We start from the raw sequence: 25,076 nt of genomic DNA on the forward strand, positions 1-25,076 counted from the left end.
TCCCCTTTAAGTTACAACCCGTTTTCTCGCATTTGTACTCGGTATGGACAAAAGTGTCCAGAGTGTTTAATTCGGACATTTATTTAAATGTTGCTTTGAGCGTATGGCTGAACCCAAAGTTATGTATTAATAAGTCCCCTTTCTGCTGGTCAGAGTGGATTGTGAGGAGGTTAATATGCTCGGTGACCTATATGAGAGTGTAGTGTTGAGATCCTTTGAAAATACGGTCCAACATTTTGGGATTCCCAGGTCTCAGTTCTTTAGATATTTACAGCTGCGCCACCTGCTCTGTACTATTTTTGGGAGTAGCATACACCTCCTAAAGCGGCTCTGGGAGGGGTGATTACTGCTTTTGGAAAAGATCATGAGGCATCAGTGTATTACTCCCTGCTAATTCAGAGTCTGAGGGATGGAGCTTCATCTTCTCTCAAGAGATTATGGGAGAAAGATTTAAACTTGGTATTTGAGGAGGGAGTGTGGGCTAGGATTCTAAAAAACGTCAAGTCTGCATCTAGAGATACAAGGGTGCGCCTTATGCAATTTAAGATTTTACATCGATTCTGTTGAACCCCCTCTAGATTGTATAGGATTGGTCTTAAAGCCACACCCACCTGCTAATCAGAAGACGGGGACACAACCCATGTTTTTTGGTGGTGTGTTAAGATCCAAGAATTTTGGTTGAGGGTTCAGAGTTTTATGTGTGACATATTGGGCACTCAAATTCATTTTGCCCCAGACTCTGTATTTTAGGCGATGGGGCGGTCATTAATATAGGGGATAAGTACATAAAGAATTAATTATAGGGTTATAATTTTATATATATATATATATATATATATATATATATATATATATATATATATATATATATATATATATTTGATTCCATGTTTTCTGTTATGTCTATTAAAGTTGTTGTATGGAATCAATAAAAATTTTCAATAAAAAACAAAATGATTCAGTGACCATTTCTGGTGATGCCAGAAGGTGGTGACAAATGAGTGTCTTGTGTGAAATGAGTCAGTCACTGAATCAACGATCAAAAGAACATTTTAATCCTTTACTATTTGTATGTCTACAGACCTAAAAAAAGATTTTAGTAAAGGTTTTATGACCGATAAGAACAAAGCAAATCTATCATTTCCCTACAGTTTTTGAGCTGCTGAGCATGACTTTTATCAAAAGACAACAATAATAGTCTTATAATAATTATAATGAGTTTCAGTAACATCCATACATTTATAATAAAAGAGTGTCTTCATATCTATTCATTTCAGTAAAATGCCTTAGTGTTCTATGAACACACCAGATCTATCTTTTTCTTACAGTTTGTCGACTGCACACCAACATAGAGGTGAAAAACAGGAGCTGATTTAAAAATAGTGTTACATATTTAACAGATCTAGTAATCTGCTTAAATTGGCAAAAACAACCAACCAAACTGTAACCTCACAAACATAATGTAAAAAGCATAACTTAATGAAGACTCGTGTGCTGATATAAACTCCACTTACAGTGTGTGCTTAAAAGAAGGATTGTCCTTTGTTTTTATTCTGCAGTGCATTTAATGTAATGCTGCCAATAAAGAATGATATGCCAATAAATAACTCTAGTTTGTGTGTTCCTCGTCTCTAGATTATTAATTTAGATCAACATCAATGCTGATAAAATACATGGATAAATGAGCATTGTTGAAAGCAACTTTGTAGAAATGAACAGAGCTGTGTTGATTAGACTGTCTGGCTGACGGCCTATTACGCAAGGGTTGTTTCGGCTCATAAAACTCACCTGTGATTGGCTGAATGGTCGCTGAATCAGCCCAAAGTAACAAAACGCAAAGAATGTTGTATACAAATCCACCATTTGGACTTGTTTATGGGTTTAGCTTGGAAAAGTGCGTGGGACAAAAATCACCTTTTTAAAGGCTGCTACGCCTAGACGTCCTGTTTATATTTGCACATGTATTTTGCTATGAGTATATTCCAAACGGACTCCCGAAGTCAACTACCCTTTTTATAATGTCTGGGTTAATGCCTGGAAAATATAACACAAAGTACTGTGATACAAATACACAAGAATTAGTTCACATAAAAAAAACATTGTACAGAAACAAATATGATGCATTGCCTAATATTAAAAATATTATATAAGAAAACACTGACTCACTGTCTTTTTTTTATTGAAATTATTGCAATACTTTGTTATATTATCCTTAAGAACAATAATATTAATGCTAATAGGTCTAATAAATGAATCTGCAATTAGCGAAAGTGCAGGGAGTAGATCCTGTTTGTAAACAAGCAGGATCAGTGGACTCACATGGAGGACGTGGAGATCCAGATTGTTCATTAAAGTTTTATTTTTTCAGCAGGCAAAGTTGTGTAGTTTTTTGTATCTGTATACAAATAAAATGTTTCTAATTGTTTGAATAAATAAAATAGGCTACTAATACTGAGAATATAACTAATAAAAAAAATCTGAATATTTATGCATGACTCTTTTAATAATAAAAACAACAATAGTTATAATAATAATAATAATAATAATAGCAGCAGCAGCACAAAAAAAATTATCATTACATCGACGGCCGTGGCCCTTGACTTTGTATTGTTGACAGAATTTGGCCCTTGGTGAAAACGAATTGGGATCTGTATTTGTATTTGTTACTATGACAAAATTAATTGTATCTGTTTCTGTATTCGGATAGAACCAGATGTGGTCGTGGCTTAAACCGGAAGTGCCTCAATTTTAAAATGTAACTCTCTTACATTTATAGTTTCTGTATATAAAATATGCCTTGCACATGCAGCGCAAGTCTCGCCACTGACCAGGAAAAAAAAATGGCACTCCATGTCAAAAAGGTTGCCGACCCCTGCCCTATACATTTCTAGAAGAGAAAAGCTGAAAAAAGCACATGTTTTGGTTTCTCTGCAATCCTCTGTGTGCAGGAATATTTTGAATAGATTTACAAGTATTTAAACCTCTTTGGGGCATTTAAACTGTTTGAGTATAAAGGCTAAACCATGCAATTACCTTCATTGGCAATATGGATGTAAATGTGGTCAGCTTTAAGAGACAGGCAGATGAGCTCCGCTATAAAATCATCACTTCTCTGGTCAGGAATTCAACATCGCTGTCAGGTTGGTTTATGAATCCTTATGTGTGAGTTGTGTGAAACTTTTGCTGTTTATGTATTAACAGGCAATTTAAAAAGTGGAAAATGTGTATAATATAATATCTTAGATAACGTTACTCCTGACAGGATTCGATTTCTGAGACGCACACAGTTAACGGAGACTGATACAGAGTTGAGACCGCGGCCATCCGATGAACTTGAAATCACACTGTGTGCATTTTCAATCATAAGGTTTACACTGTAGTAATATTGGCTTCACAGACTCATCATTGTTTTGAAATTTTCGATATGTTTATTTAAAATATCGCTTAATACCTCTGCTTGTTGCATGATCAGTCTTCCGAATATTTTTTCTATTATTCGGATGAATTTGTTATTCATATTGAAGTCATTATTCGTGCCTTTCCAAATAAGGTATTCGCTTCGGGCACATCCCTACTAGGCTCGATCACGATTTCCTGCTCGATTGCATTTCCTAGTGCTTGACACATGCGCAGAGCACTAGATGGCGCTAGGAAGTGTAATTGAGCTTAAAACTTAAAAATCATGATTGCCAAGGAGACTGCTTATGTCAATATTTATAGTGAAATAGGAGTTACATTTTGGTCTGTTCTCACCCAAAACCGATTGGATTGCTTCTGAAGATATTGATTTAACCACTGGAGATGTATGGATTACTTTTATGCTGCCTTTGTGTTTTTTGGAGCTTCAAAGTTCTGGACACCATTTATTGCATTGTGAGGACCTACAGAGCTGAGATATTCTAAAAATCTTTGTTTGTTTGTTCATCCGATTAACTAACATTTCAACATTCTTACTATAAAAATGTTAATTTATACGTAAATATATATACAGTGTATATATTATATATAATCATAAATCTTAAGAGTGCGGCCCTCGAGGGTACAGGGATCCAGCTTTGCAGCCCTTGACCTTTCCAAAGTTGAGTAGTCCTGCTCTAATCTAACACCCTCATCATAGCAAACGCTTCATCAGAGCAGACTCACTCCACCGCTGTATTAAACAACCACAGGCCCAATCAAAACACACACACACATGTTGGTGCAGCTATCATTATGAGGACCCTCCATAGACATAATGATTTTTATACTGTACGAACTATAGATTCTATCCCCTAACCCTACCCCTAAACCTAACCCTCACAAAAAACATTCTGCATTTTTGCATTTTCAAAAAAACTTCGTTTAGTATGTTTTTTTTAAGCGGTTTGAACTATGGGGACACTAGAAATGTCCTCATAAACCACATTTATAGCATAATACCCTTGTAATTACCAGTTAGTAACCTAAAAAAAAGTCCTCGTAAACCACTTAAATCTACACACACACACACACACACACACACACATTGGTGCGGCCATCCTTATGAGGACTCTCCATAGACATAATGATTTTTATACTGTATGAACTATAGATTCTATACCCTAACCCTACCCCTAAACCTAACCCTCACAAAAAACTTTTTGCCTTTTTACATTAAAAAGGCAAAAGTTTAGTATGTTTTTTTTAAGCAATCTGAATTATGGGGACACTAGAAATGTCCTCATAAACCACATTTATAGCATAATACCCTTATAATTACCAGTTTATAACCTAAAACCACCCAAACCCGCCCACACAGACACACGCGCACAGGCACACACAATTACACTTGCATAGACACACATGCACACATGCAGACACACATGCATCATTCATGCTCAGATATTATTTGTTGTTTTTATTTATTTATTTGTAACATCCTCTTGCAGTTGAATTCCCTCTCTAATGTGATTCAGCAATGAACTAGCATAAATCCTCATGAAAATGGACATCTCACAATTCATATAGATTTGATAGGCTGCTGATAAATATATTTCTGATGATGATATCATAACACGGGCCACAAAAGATTGCTCGAGGGCCGCATGCAGCCCGCAGGCCACGTGTTGAGTAGCGCTGGATTAGAGGATCAGTGCTTGCTGTTTCACTAAATTGATCCCACTGAGTGAGCACTTAGGAGAAAATTAATTGAATTCACACCTTATATTCCCATCTTCACAACTTTCATGTGTTCCTGAAACACCCTGGCTGCATCCAAAAACAAAGTAAGCTAACTTGTTGCCTAATCAGATACAGGCTTAACCGACAGCGTTTTTTGAATGAATGCAACTCTTAAGGAAACTGGTCTCAGAACAGTTTAAAAAGCACCTTATTTTCATTCTGCCTCCGTATACAGCCGCCGAAGTCAGCAGTTTTGATTTTTCGGATGCAGCCCCTGTCTACAAAGGGCGTGTCTGTTGACATGACGCACCGCACCACAATGGCTTCAAGACTGTCTACACTGGAAGTGAACGTTCTAAACCGTTAAATTGTCTTGTCAGCAGGAGTAGCTCCAGCGCATATAGCGCAAACAGCGCAAAATGGAACGGGGCATCTGACTACTGTTGGTGCTATTTTATTTTGCTTTTGAAGCAACACGATGTGCCGCTCTCTTCCGGTGTAGACAGGGTGTTATGGTGGGAATCAGTAGGGACCTGCCAATACAATATTAATTCTATATATATCTAATATGGTTACGTTACATAACTTTTCTTTATGATTAGTGATTTGCGATTCAGAACTCTTATATGTTAAAATGTACTGTCACATGTAATGTCATATGGTCCCATGGGAACAGAACCGAGGTTGCTCGCACAACACACCATCAGTAACGATAGAGGGAAACATGATCACGGTTGAATTGATGCAAAAATGTCTGATGGTGCTTGTCAGTAATTCAGCAGTATGAGGTTGATTTCAGGGTACATGAACTCATGTTGATTTCCTGTGTGATCATGTTGGTGTGGAAGAGTCATTATTTAGATGCTTAAACATCAATTATTGTGTGTGCAAATTTTCTGTATCCAATACATCTGCACTATTTCTGTCCTTGTTTTAAGTGTCTTGAATGATTGAATGTTACATTTATATAGAGCTTTCCTGACACTACACTCAAAGCACTTTATATAGTGAACAGGGGACTCTCCTCAACCCCCACCAGTGTGCAGTATCCACCTGTACTTGCACGAGTCAGTATACTTAAATATTTAAAATGTGTACTCTTTTTAATGACTCAGGTGCTCTGTAATAATTAAAACCTGTTTGTTTTTTGTCCGGTTGTGCTGTGCAGTTTTGATTTAAAATCAATTATTTGACTTGACCTATTAAAGCCATACTTGACTAGCTGAACTAATTTTATGGGAACAGAATCACATTTAAAGTGCTCGAATAGAAAAATCAATGAAGCCACTGAACTTCAAGAAACTGTCTGAATATTAAATGAACAGTGGCAGTGAGTGTTGTGTATTGTGTGTATGTTTCAGACGAGTGCAGTACTGTGTTCAGGTGGATGTGCTCTGTTGGCAGTCAGCTCCCTGCTGGCCATCATCACCATCTTCCTGCCCAGTGGAGCCTGTGAGAGGAGGATCTGCACATTGGCTGGATACATGCAGATGGCTGCAGGTTAGTGCCTGGTTAACTCTCTGACCTTTGATCAGTTCTTAAACACTTAGAGGAACCATTTGGAAAGGCATTACATGGCTGATCCTGTGTCAGTGAAACCCTGGTTTTAGCCCCAAACGGCATGCCTATGGAGCGTTAATGGAGCGTCTGATATCTTTTGCACACAAAAATGGCAAGAACTAAAGAAAGATGGGAAGCTCCAATCTGATTGGTTGGCTTGTACAATTTCTGCTTGTCAGGGTGCACAGATTCATGTTAACAAGTTACAACAAGTTCTTATGAGGAAAAACTTGTTGCTGAATTTGCCAAAGTTTCTGAGGTTTATGACATCAAATCTTTGAAAGATATTTAGTATTGTTTGAGACTCTTAGTACCAGAGTAATCAAGATATTCTTAAAGAAACCTGTACATTCTGCCTTGTTCTAGAGTTATGTCTAATTTCAAACTTTCCTGCCCCTAAATATCACTTAAAAAGTGAACTGCAGTTGGTAAATTTTTATGTCAGACTGTCTCTTTCAGTCTAAGTGGGCCAAAAGTCACCACTTTTCCACACGTCACTTTGAAGAATAGCTTGACTTTCCCACTCTGCTCTCATCTTCTCCGCAATGTGATGTGAGTGCACATAACAGCAGGAATCTTAATAAAGGAGCACAAACCTTCTTCCACAGCGACTGCGCCCACACTCAACTCCTCCTCTCATATCTTGTGATACACACTGGAGCTCTGCTAACTGCTTTGGGCATCCCATCTGAATTCTGTTGTGTTGTCTAACATCACGTTAGAAATGTATTGTTCTCATTTTGGGTCGAGCAGCGTAGGAATAAAGTCATGTTTTACAAATATATGACTGTTTTTTTGTGCAAAACGTTTTACTAATATAATAAGTGATGCTCAAAGGAAAAAGGCATGTCAGGACCCCTTTAAGGTGATCAAGATGATTTTTTGACAATGGTAGCTGGTTTGTTGCTGGTCCAAGGTGGCTTTTCAGGTCTAACTAACTTGACCAAGATGGTATAATATTTTGACTTCGGTTGGACCAGCTAGTGACAATAAATGATCAGCTGGGACCAGCTAGAAACAATGTAAACCAGTAAATTCATTTTAGTTGGATTTTCCAGCATCATTAGCAAAAGAAAATGTTGTTCCACATGACAGGAGAATCTGATTCATTTTGCTTGCCAGTTCATTGATCTTCCATAACACACACTGTGCAAGATTCTGCTGTGATTATGCAGATATTTTCTGAACATGACAAATTTTGAGACTCAACTGGCCATCCATCTGAATGCACTTTGTTGCAAAGCGCATCAATCACAATAGCTAAATTAATAAATAATGGCAGAAGTGTTTGCTCTCGATGATGGTTGCTAGGCGACAGCCATCACCAGTGTGTTGTGATGGCACGGTGAGGGCACTCAGAGATTTAGTGGCTGCAGTAAAAGGCATTCTCATGTAAATTTTACCAACAAGTTCAATGGGACAATTTAGGTAAGAATGGATTGATGAACGATTTACAAACTAACCTGTTCTGCTTGTGTTTCCCCTGACCATTGTAAAAATATATCACAGATAGAAATCTTGATTATTTCAGTGGGCTTTGTGATGCATGTATCCAGAGCATATTTTTTGTAGTCCTTATTTACAACTGCAAAGATCCAGTTCCCATCCAAACATGAATTCATAGATATCCTATGTGTCATGATTCACTGTTGTTTGCCTTGTGTTTCTCCCTGTCATCTGTTCCTCCCGTACTACATTTCCCATAATTCCCTGCCCTCATCACTGCCAGCTGTCCTTGATTGTCCTCACCTATGTTTCATTAACTCATTAGTCTTTGTGTATTTAATGCCCTGTTATTTGCTCATTCCTTGTCAGTTGTTATGTGTTTTGACCTCCTGTGTATACCTGTTCCCATCGTGTTTCCTTTGTTCCTGTGTTTTCCCATCATCCATTGTGGTTGTTTACTTTGTTCCTGTGTTTTCACCATTACTTTGTACTTTGTTTTTTTAATAAAGAAATGTTTCGACACTATGTTCATAAGTGTAACATTGTTTAAAAAGCTGGTCTTGTCCGAATAGTTCCTATTTCTCAGTATGTCCTTGATATTCTTGAAGAGGTTTTATTGGCTATGGGAATACTGTACATAAAATGTTTAATTCAGCCTTTGGGCTGTCATTGATCATTACATAGAAACCTTAAATAATTTTAATAGCAGAGAATTGCCTCACACTGATATATTTCCTTGTTCTAATTAGAAAATAATGATATTTTCATAAAACCATTGTAATAAAGGGGACATAAAATGGCACAGACTATAACTGACTGCATTGGTATTCTCTGCACAATGAATGAAGCATCTTTTCAAGGCTAAAGGAAGACACTAGTAATCAACTGCAGCTCAGGAAGATGCTGTAAACAACTCCTGCTTGAACAGTATATGTTAGCAAACAGAAAGGCTTGAGTCAGAGAGAAAGCCCTGCAAACAAACATGCAGAGCTCTCAAAGATAAGAGGCTTTCAGATACTAAAATATCTGCTGAAGTACCCTTTTTGAAGAGAGTTTTTTTGCAGTAGTTGGATAAAGTTTGGGAATTAGATAACCCTGACATTTCAGTGGGTTGCTTGTGGCTAAAAAGATTTTTTATCTATGCGGCCCTCGAGCAATCTTTTGTGGCCCGTGTTATGATATCATTATCAGAAATATATTTATCAGCAGCCTATCAAATCTGTATGAATTATGAGATGTCCATTTTCATGAGGATTTATGCTAGTTCATTGCTGAATAACATTAGAGAGGGAATTCAACTGCAAGAGGATGTTTTATGTGATGTAATGAGAGCTATAGTAGATTTTTACTGTATAAAGTTTTAAAAATGTACATGTTGTGCTTAGTGAAACAGTTCTCCCATCATTGCTCTGACGAAGAGCATGATGAGATATTCTTCGGTCACTTAAACAGTCAGTGTGTGGTGTGAACCACAAAAAATAACATATAAATATAGCTGCGAGCAGCAATTAACGGGGTTCAAGCGGTTTAAGGCCTTTAAGCACATGCGTAAAAAGGTATTATGTTTTATTTAGCAAGCATGTAACCACCTAGATCATAGATGGAATAGACCATTTACAGCCAATACAGGCAATTTACTAAGGAAATACATGATTTTAAAGCTTTTAAAGCTCATAGCCCCAGCTATGGTCCGATCTCCATAAAAGTCTGCATGCTTGTTTAGAATCATATGTCGCATGTGCTCACCTAATTTCGTGAAGTTCTGAGTTTTTGTTTAGGAATTATGGGCTTATTTGTACACTTAACCACACCCATTTTCTAAATGACACTGTTATAGCTACCCAAAGGGTAAAGTTCAACATTTGTTTTTTTGAAAATTATTGACCTAGAGAGTCCAGAGAATTGTACTGCATTGGTTTTAATGAGGTTGAGCGAAAAACCTAGGACTAGTTCACAAAAGTAGGTTTTTTACATAATCGTGAATATATAATGAACGATATGATTGACAGCAGTGGTTCTTGAGGCAGAGTTGTTCAGTATGAAGAGATCTAACAAATTATATGAATTATAGCTGTGTCCCAATTCGAAGGCTCCTTCAAATGCGGCCTCCAAATGTGTCCTTTGTTTCCCATGAAATGAAGGATACAACAGATGGATCCTTCGCGGCCTTGTCTACTCCAGAATTCATTGCGCGCCAGTGATGACAGGATTATTTTGAGAGAAATTGCCGAATTACACTTTTAAACGTAAGTATTGGGTTTCAACTTACTCAAATATCTAATGATACAAATGCAAAAAAAAAAAAAAAAAAAAAACTTTAAAGTGGTTCAAATGTTGACTTATATCTTACTAAGATGTGATTATATATAGTTTATACTCTTTATTATATACAGAAATGGACCATGGTGAAAATATTTAGACAGTTTGTGAACACTGTTTTGTTTTCAGACAGTTTGTAAAGTCCAGTACAAACGTTACAGTCACTTGGCAGCTGTCACAGTTGTTAGGCGACAAGAACAGTCCTCCATAGGCTAGACTGTCCCAATTAACAATGCTCAGTCCGACCATCGTGGCCTTCAAAAGCGTGGCCTTTGAAGTCCGAGTCCTTCAAAGGATGCAGCCTTTGAATTGGGACATTTCTCCCAGACCTCTAGGGCCAGGAGTCGAACAGGCCCACCGAGTTTTGTGCCGATCGGCCTCCATTAACCTTTTCTAATAGGTGCTCAAAATTCATTGGCCGATGGCGGCCATGTTTTTTGAGATACGCCAATGTCCTCATAGACAGTCATGGCACCTTGGACAAAGACACTGCATTCCGATTTTCAACTCAATCAGACTAATGGTTGCTTAGTTAGAGCTGTTTCCATGTTTTTTTTCCTGTTATAGCACTACCAAGTAGCCTCCAATTGAGCTCATACACATGTACCAAGTTTGGTGAAAATATTTTATATTATAATTTCGTTCGGGCGTTATAGCCATTTTAGTAAAAATGGCCCGCACTTTTCAAACGTTTTTTTTTTTTATAATTATTGATAATCAGACTCCAGAGTATATTTCTGCACTGGTTTGGTTCCGATTGGGCGAAAAACCTAGGACGCTAGTTCGCAAAAGTAGGTTTTTAACATTATCTGAAATATTTACCGAACATTTTGACAGACACCAATGCTTCTTGAGGCAAAGTTGTTTAGAATGAGAAGAGCTATCAGGTGATATATATTACTTGTGTTTTTTCACAACACTGCATTATATACAACCATTAACACCTACAAAAATCGTGATAGAACCACCTATTGGCCGATTTTTTTAAAACTTTCCAAGAGTCAAATAGGTACACCAAGTTTCGTTCTGATCGGTCATTGTTAACCTTGTTTAATAGCTGCTGAAATTTGATTGGCCAATGGCGGCCATGTTTTTCAACATACGTGAATGTCCATATAGAAAATGATGGCAGCTGAGACAAAGACAATGTATGCACATTTTGAAGTCAATAGGATTAATGGTTTCATAGTTACAGCCAATTTCAATTTTTTTTAGTATTATAGCGCCAACATGTGGCAAAACTGCGCCAACTTTTCTGGGCGACCAAAGATTGACCTCTTACATAAGCATGCCAAGTTTGGTGACGATATCTCATTTCCTTCAAGAGTTATAGCCATTTATGTAAAATTGGCCACTCCTACTTCCGATGTTTTCGCATACCGTAGCTAGCTCAAGTTGAAAGTTCAAACTTGTTTTGATAACTTTTGATATTGAGACTCCATAGAATCTTTTGGCACTGGTTTGGTCCTGATCAGACGAAAAACCTAGGACTAGTTCGCAAAAGTAGGTTTTATGAAAAATCCAAGATGGCGGAAAATTTGTATAGGTGGAAATGAAATCGGAGATATACGTTTTGTTTGGTTTGAGCCCAGTGGTATAAACCACTTGAGTCTACGACAAACGGTCTAGGAGTTATGACCAGTTTCGCGTTTTTGATCGCTGTAGCGCCCCCATTGACCGATTTGGCCAAGTCCGTGTTTCTGTGTAGTGAGCAATACTACTACCATCTGACCAAACCCCCACCCAGACACACAACAAAAATAAATTAATTAATTAAAAGAATAAAATAAATAAAACAATCACACCCATAAAACCCTTACACCTCTCTCTCCACTGTCCCTCCCCAAGAGCCCTCCAAAAAAGACAGATATCTGCCCCACTTCTTCACAAACATGTCTAGACTCCCCAGTCTTCTGGATACCCCCTCCACTCTGGCCATCTCTGAACACCACTCCTGAAATGGGGGCGCTCCAGCCGACTTCCAACTCCTCAAAGTGATCTGTCTGGCGATCATAATACTAGTTAGGACCCAGTTTTTCATGTGCTTATTCTCCAAATTAATGACTGCCCCATCTCCTAAGATACAGAGTCTGGGGCAAAATAAAATTTGACAGGCCAAAACCTCACACATAAAACTCTGAATCCTCATCCAAAATTCTTGCATCTTAACACATCCCCAAAAGACATGGGTTGTGTCTCCATCTTCCTAATTTATTTTTAATCTGTTTGAGAAATTTGTAGATGTTTATTTAACAATATAATGACTCCCTTGCTCTTACTTGAGCCAGCACCAAAGAAAACATGCCCACCCCATATCTTCCCAAATTTTTCCACTTCCTGTGGAGAAAGGTGTGTTTCTTGAAGAAACGCTATATCATATTTCTTACGTTTAAGAAAAGTAATAACCTTCCTTCTTTTTATGAGGTGCCCCAATCCATTTACATTCCATGTGGAGAGAGATAGTACACTCATATTAACAACTGACATACTGATATGATAAAAAAAATAAACTGTGTGTCAAAAACAAAATTATACAGACCACATTCCTCATTAGTGAAACAATCAAACCCCGAACTTCCCCTTTAACAAAACAAACAGAAAAACGAAAAACGTGCACTTTAACCCCACGCACGAGAATGCCAACCGGCGACAATCCCCCTAACTCAAAAAGTCCATGAACACCCACGAGCCCCCACGACATCTTTGCCATCGGATTGCACAATTTTGCCTCACAAATTTGTGAAGCAAAATGACATAACAGAAAATACTTTGTAAAATAAACCCTAGCCAAAAGGAAGAATGAACACAAAGAACATGTAGATTAATTCACAGAACTGTTTTAAAGGTGTGATCCTCCACAAAACAAATTTTAGCTGATATAAAACCGTTCAGTTTCACGGATAGACAAACGAATGTTCAGTGAGCCAGCCGTTATGAGTTCAGCGGATGATGTAATCATTTCAGTGTCCCGTAAATGGAACAAGCTCCAGCCGCTAGGTGGAGCCAACACAACAAGAAACAGAACCGACATCCCGGTTCCCCGGATGGTCAAGTCAATTCACTCAGAGGCCGCATAAAAGTATATACCATGACATACTCAATCTGTCAACTTTATAAAAGACATCCTTGTGTGAGCATGTAGATATTTTGCGGTCATCTGTAGTGTCCACTCTCAAACTGGCCGGGAACTTCCATGCAGAAGTTATCTTCCGTCAATGCAAAAGCTTCTTTAAGGAAAGTGTTATTCACAAAACAAACTCCAGCCGCTAGGCGGAGCCAACGCAAAAAGAAACCAAAATAACGCCCAGCTTCCTCAAAAGCCAGAGTAAGTACAGAGAGTTGACCCACTCACATGAGAAACATCCAATGGTTTACTCACCCATTGATTCTGTAAAAGACATTGCCTGATTGGGACATGTAAATACTTTGCGACCGTCCTTTGTTTCTATTCTCATTTTGGCTGGGAACATCAATGCAAAAGTGATCTTACGCTGATGTAAGAGTTTCTTGCATTCCCTGAACCGATCATGTTTCTCTCTTGTCAACTTGCAAAGTCCAGGAACAAGAAAATATTATGATTCCTCCAAGAAAGCTTTCGTTTGATCCTCGCCTGGCGCAACACGAGATCTTTATCGGATGACCTCAGAAATTTGGCCAGGATCGATCGGGGCCTGTCTCCCTCAGCAGATCTCCGAGCAGGGACTCTGTGAGCTTGCTCAATTTCCAGCTGTGGCCTGTTATGTCGAGCAGACTCGGGAAGAGCTCATCTAGGATTTTCACCATATCTCTGCCTTCCTCATGCTCAGGAATTCCAACAATTCTGACGTTATTCCTGCGGCTTCTATTCTCAAGATCTTCAAGCTTTTCAAGAATACGTTCCAGATCAACTTTGGTTGCGGGCTGATTAGCGGTTAATTCCTTCTCCGAAGACTCCAAATATCAATTCGTTTCTCAGCATCTGACACTCTTGAAAATAACTCAGAGAATTTTATTTCCATTGCCGTAATCGATCGACATATTACAGCGAGATCCTCCAAGTCAGCAAGAACCTTCGTCATCATCACCGATATGTTGGACAACTGACACTGGATCTCTTCTCCCGCTGCGCCATCTAAATCGAGTCTCCAGTCTGTAGGCCTGTTGGGGCTTTCATCCTGAACACGTAAGTGTCTTTTAATGTCTCCAGAGCCCAAGGATTTGGACTTCTTTGCCATGTTTTACCTCAAAGAGCAAATGTGTAACTGGGTGTATCAAATTTCTCCAGATTATAACATGAAAATAATAAAAAAAAATTAGCAAAGTGTGCAGAGCTCGTTGCTCACACATCTGCTTCTTGCATGGCATCACATGACCTCAATAATAAAAATCGTAACAATTACAATAGGGTTTCAGTGCTAAGCACTTGAACCCCTAAAAAGAATATAAAACAGAACTGTAGCTGACACTCTGTAAAGACATGCATGCTAATGATGCCTTCACGTCTTGTTGGAATTACCATAATAACGAGACTCTGACTTGTAAAAATCACACACGTCTTCGTAGAGCTCGTAATTACAAGTTGTAAACTTGGAATTCTATAAAAGCTCTGACTTCACAGTCATGATGTCATGTAAAAAGAACCAATATGGTAGCATCCTCAACAATTACATGTAATGAACACATATTTCTGTTTGAATTGCCATCTTATTAAATACCAATGTTACCTGGAGTGTTTTTTTTTTTAATTTTTTATTAACATTTGTATTGATTCATAAAGATGACAAAGAAAAACAAAACATATATACATTGAATCAACATTTAACTCCCACTATTACCCCTCCCCCTCCCCAATCAGCAACCCCACCCTGACCCCCAATGAACATCCCCGTGGTCTCACATAAGTACACACACAGAGAAAAAAATCATATATAATAATCATACACATCTAAAACTATGCCTCTCTTTCCACAGTCCCTCCCCGAGAGTCCCCCTAAAAACATCAAATAAAAGCTCCGTCCCCCAGACTCTGATTTAGCAGGGAGTAATACACTGATGCCTCATGACCTTTTCCAAAAGCAGTAATCACCACTCCCAGAGTGACTGCTGCTTTAGGGGGGTGTATGCTACTCCCAAAATTAGTACAGAGCAGGTGGTGCAGCTGTAAATACCTAAAAAAACTGAGATCTGGGAATCCCAAAATGTTGAACCAAATTTTCAAAGGATCTCAACACTCCACTCTCATATAGGTCACCGAGTGAAGCAACTCCCCTCACAATCCACTCTGACCAGCAGAAAGGGGACTTATTAATACATAATTTTGGGTTCAGCCATATGCTCCAAGCATCATTTAAATAAATGTCTGAATTAAACACTCTGGACACTTTTGTCCATACCAAGTGCAAATGAGAGAAAACGGGGTATAACTTAACTTATCTGGTTAGTTTGATAGAAAGGCTTTGCAATGGTGAAATAGGGGCAAGAACTTCTTGTTCAATACAAAACCAGGGAGGGGCTCTCTCAGGTGGAAGCGTCCAATGAGCCAAATGTCTGAGACCGAATGCATAATAATAAAACAAAGTCTTGGGTAGGCCTAGCCCACCTTGGTCAATTGGTCTATGTAATTTATTGAAATGTAATCTGGGACGCTTACCATTCCAAATGAAGGACTTTGCTATGCTGTCAAATTGCTTGAAATAAGAGAGGGGGACATCTACAGGAAGAGATTGTAGCAAGTTGTTGAATTTTGGAATACAATTCATTTTAATAACATTAACCTTCCCAATCATCGATAAATGTAATGAAGCCCACCTGCCCACATCGCTCAAAAACCTTTTTATTAAGGGGTCAAAATTAACTCTAACTAAATCACACAAATTTGCTGGGAATGAAATGCCCAAATACTTAATGCCCTGTTTGGGCCACTGGAAGACGCCCGGCTGAAAAGCAGTCGCTGGGCAGTACGCTGTCAGAGCCAAAGCATCAGATTTAGACCAATTGTCTCTGTATCCTGAGAATTTAGAAAAGGAATTAATAATTCTGTGGAGGCAAGGCATAGATCTAGTAGGGTCGGAGACAAATAATAAAATATCATCTGCTTAAAGCAAAAGCTTATGTGCCATACCTCCCACCACCACCCCTGGAAAATCAACTTCCTTTCTTATTGCAGCTGCTAATGGTTCCAGGGCAATACAGAACAATAATGGAGAAAGAGGGCAACCCTGCCAGGTGCCCCTATCCAGATTAAAATAATCTGAAATTAATCCATTTGTTTGTACCACCACTACCGGGTGTCTATAAAGTAACTTAATCCATCCAATAGAAGTATTCCCAAACCCGTATATTTCCAAAATCTTAAAAAGATAATCCCATTCTACCATATCAAACGCCTTTTCGGTGTCAAGTGAGATGGCAGTGACCGGAGTCTAATCATTCGCCACTGACCACATAATATTGATGAAACGCCTAATGTTATCAGAAGAGCTGCAGCCCCGAATAAACCCCACCTGATCTATATGTATAAGAGATGTCATAACTTTACTTAATCGATTAGTATATTTTTACGTCTAGCTGGATCAGGGAAATTGGACAATGACTCTTACACTCGCTTGGATCTTTGTCCTTTTTAAGAATCAGACTGATCCAGTCTTGTGTCATGGTTGGTGGAAGCTTTCCATTATTTAATGATTCTGTATAAACTTCTAATGAAAGTGGAGCCAGTTCTGTAGCATAAGATCTAAAAAATTCAGCGGCAAAGCATCTGGCCCCTTAATTACCTCGCCAAGCTCCTCCAAGGTTATCTCAGAATCAAGATAATTTTATTTGCTCAGTTGTCAGTTTAGGGAGTTCTTATGGTTCCACAAAATTTCTAATATCTTCATCAGTAGATGAAGACGTGGAGCTATAGAGATCAAGATAGAATTCTTTAAAAGCATTGTTAATATCAATGGCCAAGGTAAAAATTTCACCACCAGCAGATTTCATTGAGGGAATGGTAGAAAAAGACTCTCTCTGCTTTATATATCTAGCCAGAATTTTCCGTGCTTTGGATTTTTTGATGAATGAGGCATACTGTATGATCCGACCCCTAAGAACCACTTTTATTTCCTCCCAAGCCATGCCCACAGAGGATACTGAGGACCAGTTGGTCTCCATAGAAACAATGATTTCGGCCTTTAACATTTGTTGAAATTCAGGATTTTGCAAAAGGGATACATTAAAGCGCCTACTATATGATTTATTTTTCTCCGTATGTGGCAACACCTCTAAACTCACCAGGGTGTGATCTGAGACTAAGGTGTTTCCAATTGAGCAATCAACAACAGATGAAATGAGGGACTTTATATATATATATATATATATAAAAACATCTATTCTAGAATAAATCTTATTAACTGATGTATAAAATGTATAGTCCCTATCAGATGGGTTCAAAAGTCTCCAAATATCTGTAAGACCAACATATTTACACACTGTTGCTCTAGGGGGCTTACACACTTTTGCGAGTCCATCAAAAGATTAAAGTCTCCTCCCAATATTATATCATGAGGGGTGCCAGCAGCTTGTAACATCCCTTCAAGATCTATAAAAAAACCGTGATCATCAGCGTTAGGTGCGTAAATATTAGCCAAAATCAACCTTTGCCCCTGAATTTCTGCTAAAACATTAATGACTCTTCCTAATTTATCTTCAATCTGTTTGAGACATTTGAATTGTAGATGCTTACTTATCAATGTAATGACTCCCCTGCTCTTACTTGAGCCAGCATTAAAGAAAACATGTCCACCCAATATCTTCCCAAATTTTTCAGCTTCCTGTGGGGAAAGATGTGTTTCTTGAAGAAAAACTATATCATATTTCTTACGTTTAAGAAAAGAAATAACCTTCCTTATATTTATGGGGTGCCCCAACCCATTCACATTCCACATGGAGAGAGACAATCCACTCATATTAACACTTGACATTTTGAGATATTAGAATAAAATAGATTGTGTGTCAAAAATAAAATTATAATGACCACATTCCAACATTAGTGCAAAAATCAAACCCCAAACAAAAACAAAAAACAAAAAAAAAAAAACAGAAAAAATAAAAACTTGTGTATTAACCCCACGAAAGACAGTGCCAACTGGCGTCCATCGCTCTAAACTCAAACAGTCCATGTACGCTTACGAGAACCTCCATGACAACTTTGCTGTCGGATTGCTCAAGTCTGGTGCTTCTATACAAATTTAGTGAGACAGAATTACACAACAGAAAATAATCTATAAAATAAACTCCAGGCAATAGGAGGCATAAGCACAAAGAGCATGTAGATTCATCCACATAACTGTCTCGAAAGTGTGTTCCTCCACAAAACAAGCTCTAGACGCTAGCGGAACCAGCACAATTAAAAAAAAAGGAAAAAAAAGAAAAAACATACGTTTCCTCGGGCAGTCAAAGAATGTTCAGTGAGCCGGCTCATTTGGCTGTTACATGAGTGCAACAATGATGTAATCACTCCAATGTCCTGCAAGAAATATTCCACAAAACAAACTCCAGCCAATAGGAGTCATAAGCAAAAAGAACGTGCAGATTCATCCACAAACTGTCCCGAAGGAGTGTTATTCCACAAAACAAACTCCAGCCGCTAGGCGGAACCAGCACAAAATGAAACAAAAAAGGTGCTCAGTTTTATCAGACAGTCAAGTGAATGTTCAGTGAGTCAGGCCAACTCGGCTGCAACGTGAGTATCACATAATGACTTACTCACTCCATTGACTTTATGAAGGACATTGCTTGCTGTGGGCATGTAAATATTTTGCGGCCATCCTTAGTATCTGTTCTCAATTTGTCCGAGAACATCAGTGTAAAAGCAACCTTCTGTTGATGTAAGAGTTTCTTGCATTCCTTGATTCGATCACGTTTTTCTCTTGTCGAATTCGCAAAGTCTGGGAACAAGAAAATGCTGAGGTTCTTCCAAGAAAGCCTTCCTTTACTCCTTGCCTCTCGTAACACGAGATCTTTATCGGATGATCTCAGAAATTTGTCCAGAATTGATCAGGGCCTGTCTCCCTCTATGGCTCTCCAAGCCTGAACTCTGTGAGCTCGCTCGATTTCCAGCTTATGGCCTGTTATGTCGAGCAGACTCGGGAAGAGCCCGTCTAGGAATTCCACCATATCTCAACCTTCTTCATCCGCAGGAATTTCAACAATTTGGACGTTGTTTAGCCAAGTCTTCCAACTTTCCCCAGATGTGCTCCAAGTCTGCCGTGGTCGCTAGCAGGTTAGCAGCTAATTTCCTTTCCGATGACTCCAGATAATCGATCCATTTCTCATCATCCAGCACTCTTGTAACCATTTCAGTGAATCTCTTCTCCATGGCAGTGATTGATCGACGTATTACAGCAAGATCCTCCAAGTCAGCAATGACATTTGTCAGCATTGCCGACATGTTCATCAATTGATGCCGAATTTCCTTCACTTCACTGTCCAAATTGACTCCCGGACTCCCTTCTTCTTCTTTTGTTTTTGACTGGTTTGCATTCTTCGTGCATATTGCCACCTACTGGGCATGAAGGAGAATTTATAATAAAAAATAACTTAAATATTGATCTGTTTCTCACCCACACTTATCATATCGCTTCTGAAGATATGGATTTAACCACTGGAGTCATATGGATTATTTTATGTTGCCTTTATGTGCTTTTTGGAGCTTCAAAATTCTGGCCACCATTCATTTGCATTTTATGGACGTTCAGAGCTGAAATATTCTTCATCTGTGTTCTGCAGAAGAAAGTCATACACATCTGGGATGGCATAATGGTGAGTAAATATGAAATTTTGGGTGAACTATCCCTTTAAGTCATCTTAAATGACCCAAGTTCAGCCAGGAAACTCTATTGGGTGCAACCTGATAGGTTTTCCCAATGGTATTTTGTCAGCCAATTGGCTCACTCACACATGACATGATAAGCCAATCTGTTGCTTGCCGTAAATTTTTTCAAGTATATTCGAGGAGCCAATCAGCTTTCATCTCTCTCTTTGTGTAACATTTAAATAGCTCAGTATTGCGATAGCAGTTCACTGCAGCGCGCTGAAAGAGCTTTGCTCTGAAACCCACCTCCATCCCTAGCTCCCACCTGTCTAGGTCTGCAACGGGCGATTTAATGTATGCCTAATTTTGCAGCAGCATGTCTTTCATGCTCGATGCAGCATGTCTTTAGCAGTGTTTTATGCAGCAGCAGCAGCAGCATTATCATATGCTAGTATTAACGGTAGTAAGTTTCCGTACTTGCTCTGCAGCAGCAGCAACTGCATAGCAGATCTAGTCTTCCAAGACCAATATCTAATCTACATGCCTTACCTACATCAACATGCCAAACCTTTCTGAAAGTTGTCATGGCTGAAGAGTTGACTTACACTTGACCTAGTCTCCAAATAAAAGACTTGTCGTTATGCACATGAAGAAACATTTTCAGGGGAGTCTCTTGTGATCTCTCTGTTGCTCTTTTTCTCTGTGTAAATGTGGTCATTTGCTCCTGTATTCCAATGCAGTTTCTCAACACCATGACATATGCAGGCTTATCAAGCTGTGAATTCGGCAACAGTTGGTCAAAAGTTCTGCTGCTGAAATCAGTCTGTGCTTACCGAAATTTGAATCACTGCCTGCCAGTGGCCGAAGCTGAAAGTGTTGTTGAACGTATGCCTGTGAGCTGAGTAAGTTGTATTTTTAAGTTGTAAATGATGTAATATAGTCAACAGAAATGCATATTTTTAAACCCTATAACTTAATCCAAACACCAACCCTAAATGTAACCGTCATTGGAGTAAAAATGTTATTTTAGAGTGAATGCAACATCCGAATTGCACTCTTCATTGTTTACATGATTACTTCCTGGTTTTTGTGTGACCAGAACCCGTCTTTGTGGCTGCTTGCACAATGCAATCAGTGCTGCCACAGGACAAGGTAAATACATTTGAATTGGGCAAAAATATCTGATGGGGGATGCCGCTTGTCAGTAATAAAATGGATTTCAGGGTACATGAACCTCCAAAGGCAACATTTCGATGTCCTGTGTGATCATGTTTACATACTGTTCTACTGTCCTAACTGACTACAAGCATGACAAACTGCTACCCATTCATTTAATATAGGGAATTCCTATGGGAGATAAAATAAAAATGCCTTAAATTTTAAAAGTGCATAATATTGAAAATAAAAATATTCTTAGATTCTGGTTATTATGACTTAATGGACCAAAAGATGTAAAAAACAAAAAAAACAAAAAACAAAAACACCTTGCACATAGAAACCTATTGTAAGGGATCTGAGACCTGACATGGACAAATGTCAGAAGATCTGACTTGGACCTTGCCTTGATAGACTTGAGAATTGTTAGACTTGTTAGGACTCTATGTCAAAGACTTGTGAACATGTCTGCTTTGTTGATCAAGATCAAGTTTCGTTGTTGATGTAATCAATTTTCCAACATTCTTCTTGTCTTTCCTCCGTGCCTGTCAGTTCCTTTATCCAGATTAATCATCCACATTGTTGTGTAAATTAATGCAGATGTGTCATGTTGAATTCATCCTGCACTGATGCACCATAAATATAAACCATCTCATAAGCTTCCCAGAGTAATGCAAGAGTCTGGCACTTAGTCTACATTATATCACGCATCAGCGGAAGACATTTCTGGCTTGCAAACTCAGTGTAATTTTAGAACAGCACACACAATAAGAAATTTTACACTCTGGCACATTTGCTTTGTTCTATGCATCTTCATAAATGGGGGTTACTTTATAGCTTAAAATATGGATGTGAAGATCACAGGAGAGAGTGTTTGTTTGCAGATGTGAAATGAGGGAACTGCAGGATAATGGTCTTGTGAGAACAATGAAGGTATTATGCAGAGAAAGTGATAGTAGAGCTGCATTAAATATGATAATGGCAACTTTCACAGTTATTCACAACAAACAACAGCCCCTTATGCCATCACTGTCTCCTCAATATGTGTGTGATTGTTAGTCTGATGATACAGTATACACATGCAGTAAGCAAAGGCAATTTGCTCTAAAGCAAACAGCAGAAAACTGAATTCAAAAGTGAGCGGAGAGAAAAGTGAATCAGCCAGTGACCTTTCTTTCACTTTTTTGTGGAGTCACTGATCAAATTTATGTCCTCCTTCAATGCCGAACTTGTAAGAGATCTGAGAGAATTCGCCATGACTGAAAACTGAAAGTAAAAAGAAACATGATAAATGATGTAAGATGTTTACAGCCGTCTTGCTGCTCTTGACGGAAATATTGAGTTGCGTGATCTGCTTTCTCCAGGATGTTATTTGTGGTTTATGAGTTGTCGGTGGATGTCTGTCAGCCCTCCTGTGTGAAATAATATATACAGGCACAGAATCCTGAGTGTGATCCAGCAGCAGAGAATTGCAGGAAGGTGTGTGTGTGTGCGTGTTTCTATTTCAGCTACATTATGGGGACAAATGTATGTAGGAAATCTTGACATTAGCTACATTGTATGAGGACATGCCAAATGTCTTTTAATAAAGATTAAATGAAAATGCAAAAAGGTTTGTTAGAGGGTTAGGTTTAGAGGTAGGATTCAGCTAGATTAAATATCACTAGCTCAGTAAAATGCTCAATGTAAAGCCCATGTAATGATGGACTGTGTGTGGAGGAATTTGTGTGTGTGTGTGTGTGTGTGTGTGTGTGTGTGTATGTGTGTGTGTGTGTGTGTGGGTGGGTTTGGGTGATTTACGAGGAAAAATGTTTAGGTTACAAACTGGTAATTACAAGGGTATTATGCTATAAATGTGGTTTATGAGGACATTTCTAGTGTCCCCATAATTCAGATCGCTTAAAAAACATACTAAACGATGTTTTATTGAAAATGTAAAAATGCAGAAAGGTTTTTTTGAGGGTTAGGTTTAGGGTAGGGTTAGGGAATAGAATCTGTAGTTCGTACAGTATAAAAATCATTATGTCTATGGAGAGTCCTCATAAGGATAGCCGCATCAACATGTGTTTGTCTGTGTGTGTTCCCCTGCATTGCTCCTTTCGGTGAAGGTGTGTAAATTGAGCACAAGCTTTGACCCATTTGTAGTTTTTTTCCAAAGATTTAGAGATGGAGGAAAGGAGAAAGATAGGGAGACAGAATCATCCTGCCATGTTGATAAATTATGATTCCTTCCAACTTAATTTAAAAGTTTCATTATAATGGGAAAGTGTGCATCTCTCTCTCTTCTCCCTGTCTGGCAATATACAGTGCTTGGTTATTGTTCCAGTGCTGAAGTATTGCAATAGAGTAGGATGTAGGTGAGTGCAAGTATGTAAAACCTACAGGTTTTACTACCCTTTGGCACACAATGGAGGAAAACTCCACACATGTTTACCTAGTTATCTTATTGAATGCATACATAAAGCTAAAACCCTAACTGTGATAAGGATTTAAATCACAGTAACAACCAATGTTAAAATACATTCATCGATCTGTCTGCATTAGAAATAACACATTTATTGGACAGGTTGTTTAGCACTCTAAATTTAATCTCTGATAGTGTCAGTGCACATCCTCTCCATTCTATATAGATGAGAGTAAAGGCCCTCTGTGATTAAACTTCCATCTGTGAGTCTCTTGGGATGTATTTCGCACTGAAGAAGAAAGTGCATTTGATGTTGCACACAGAATGTTCAAAATTTCTTAACTGATTGGGCCGGTTGCCCTGACAATCTGATGCAGGTGCCAAAGAAACCTTTCCAATCTTTCGCTCCTTCATAGTAGACAACTACATTTAACTGCAATAAATGTTTATTTTGTAATAATGACCGCTGACTGTACATTATCCTTTACATACTACTGTTGACACGTGGTGCTAAGAACTTTGGCTACTGTTCTCTAAAGGTTCTCTCAAAGTTATGAACAAACGTTCTTGCAGTAACGTTAATAGAACGTTCTTTCAGTGTTTTCTGTATTTGATAAACATTCTCAAAATGTTAGTATGAAAACGTTATTCAGGCATTAGTGGAGCGTTCTTTAAACGTTACTACATTGTAAAAAATTTCCACAATTTCAAACATTGTCCAGAACATTCCTATAACCAAGAAAATACGGTCTTAAAACATAAAAAAAAAATTACGTTTTGAGCGTTCCCCAAAATTTCAAATAACATTTTCACAGCCTAATGGGAACATTAGGAAAACATTCGTAGAACATAAAAGTGTTAGCTTGGAAACTGTTTGCAATCCAGCACAAATCTGTGATGGGAGACAGTTGGCTTGTTAGTGGTGATTTTAGGCTTGCCTGCGCTAGTAATGACCAGTTTCAGTGCACAAATGCATTTCTTATTCCAACCCTCTACGGACATGTTGGAGGAAGAATCACCATTGGCTAGTATATTTTCATTTTTACTCGCCAGGCTTTTGACAACATGCAAGCATAATGCAATGCAGTTTTCATCTACTGTATATGATTTCACGCAATATAGTATGCGAGATTGTACATTTTATTTTCATATTTTACTTTTTATCCTTTTAATTGCATTTTAGCTTGTGTACAAATGTACAGATTTCACATTCTATCAATTTGTATGAAGTCATGAATTTGCATTTTTAATAATGATACAGCTGTTGTCACTGTTTGAAAT

At 38.3% G+C, this 25,076-nt stretch overlaps 1 protein-coding gene across 1 annotated transcript in view; it reads left to right on the forward strand.

Annotated features, from left to right (window-relative positions):
- The window catches only part of LOC127431874 (LHFPL tetraspan subfamily member 7 protein-like), a 230,322-nt gene that overhangs the window by 59,572 nt on the left and 145,674 nt on the right, over positions 1-25,076 (forward strand). The window contains exon 2 of the mRNA XM_051682498.1: positions 6,501-6,639. Coding sequence (XP_051538458.1) covers positions 6,501-6,639 — 139 coding nt within the window. The remainder of the gene's footprint in view (positions 1-6,500; positions 6,640-25,076) is intronic.

The sequence above is a fragment of the Myxocyprinus asiaticus genome, chromosome 4, assembly GCF_019703515.2.
Source record: "Myxocyprinus asiaticus isolate MX2 ecotype Aquarium Trade chromosome 4, UBuf_Myxa_2, whole genome shotgun sequence".
NCBI lineage: Eukaryota > Metazoa > Chordata > Actinopteri > Cypriniformes > Catostomidae > Myxocyprinus > Myxocyprinus asiaticus.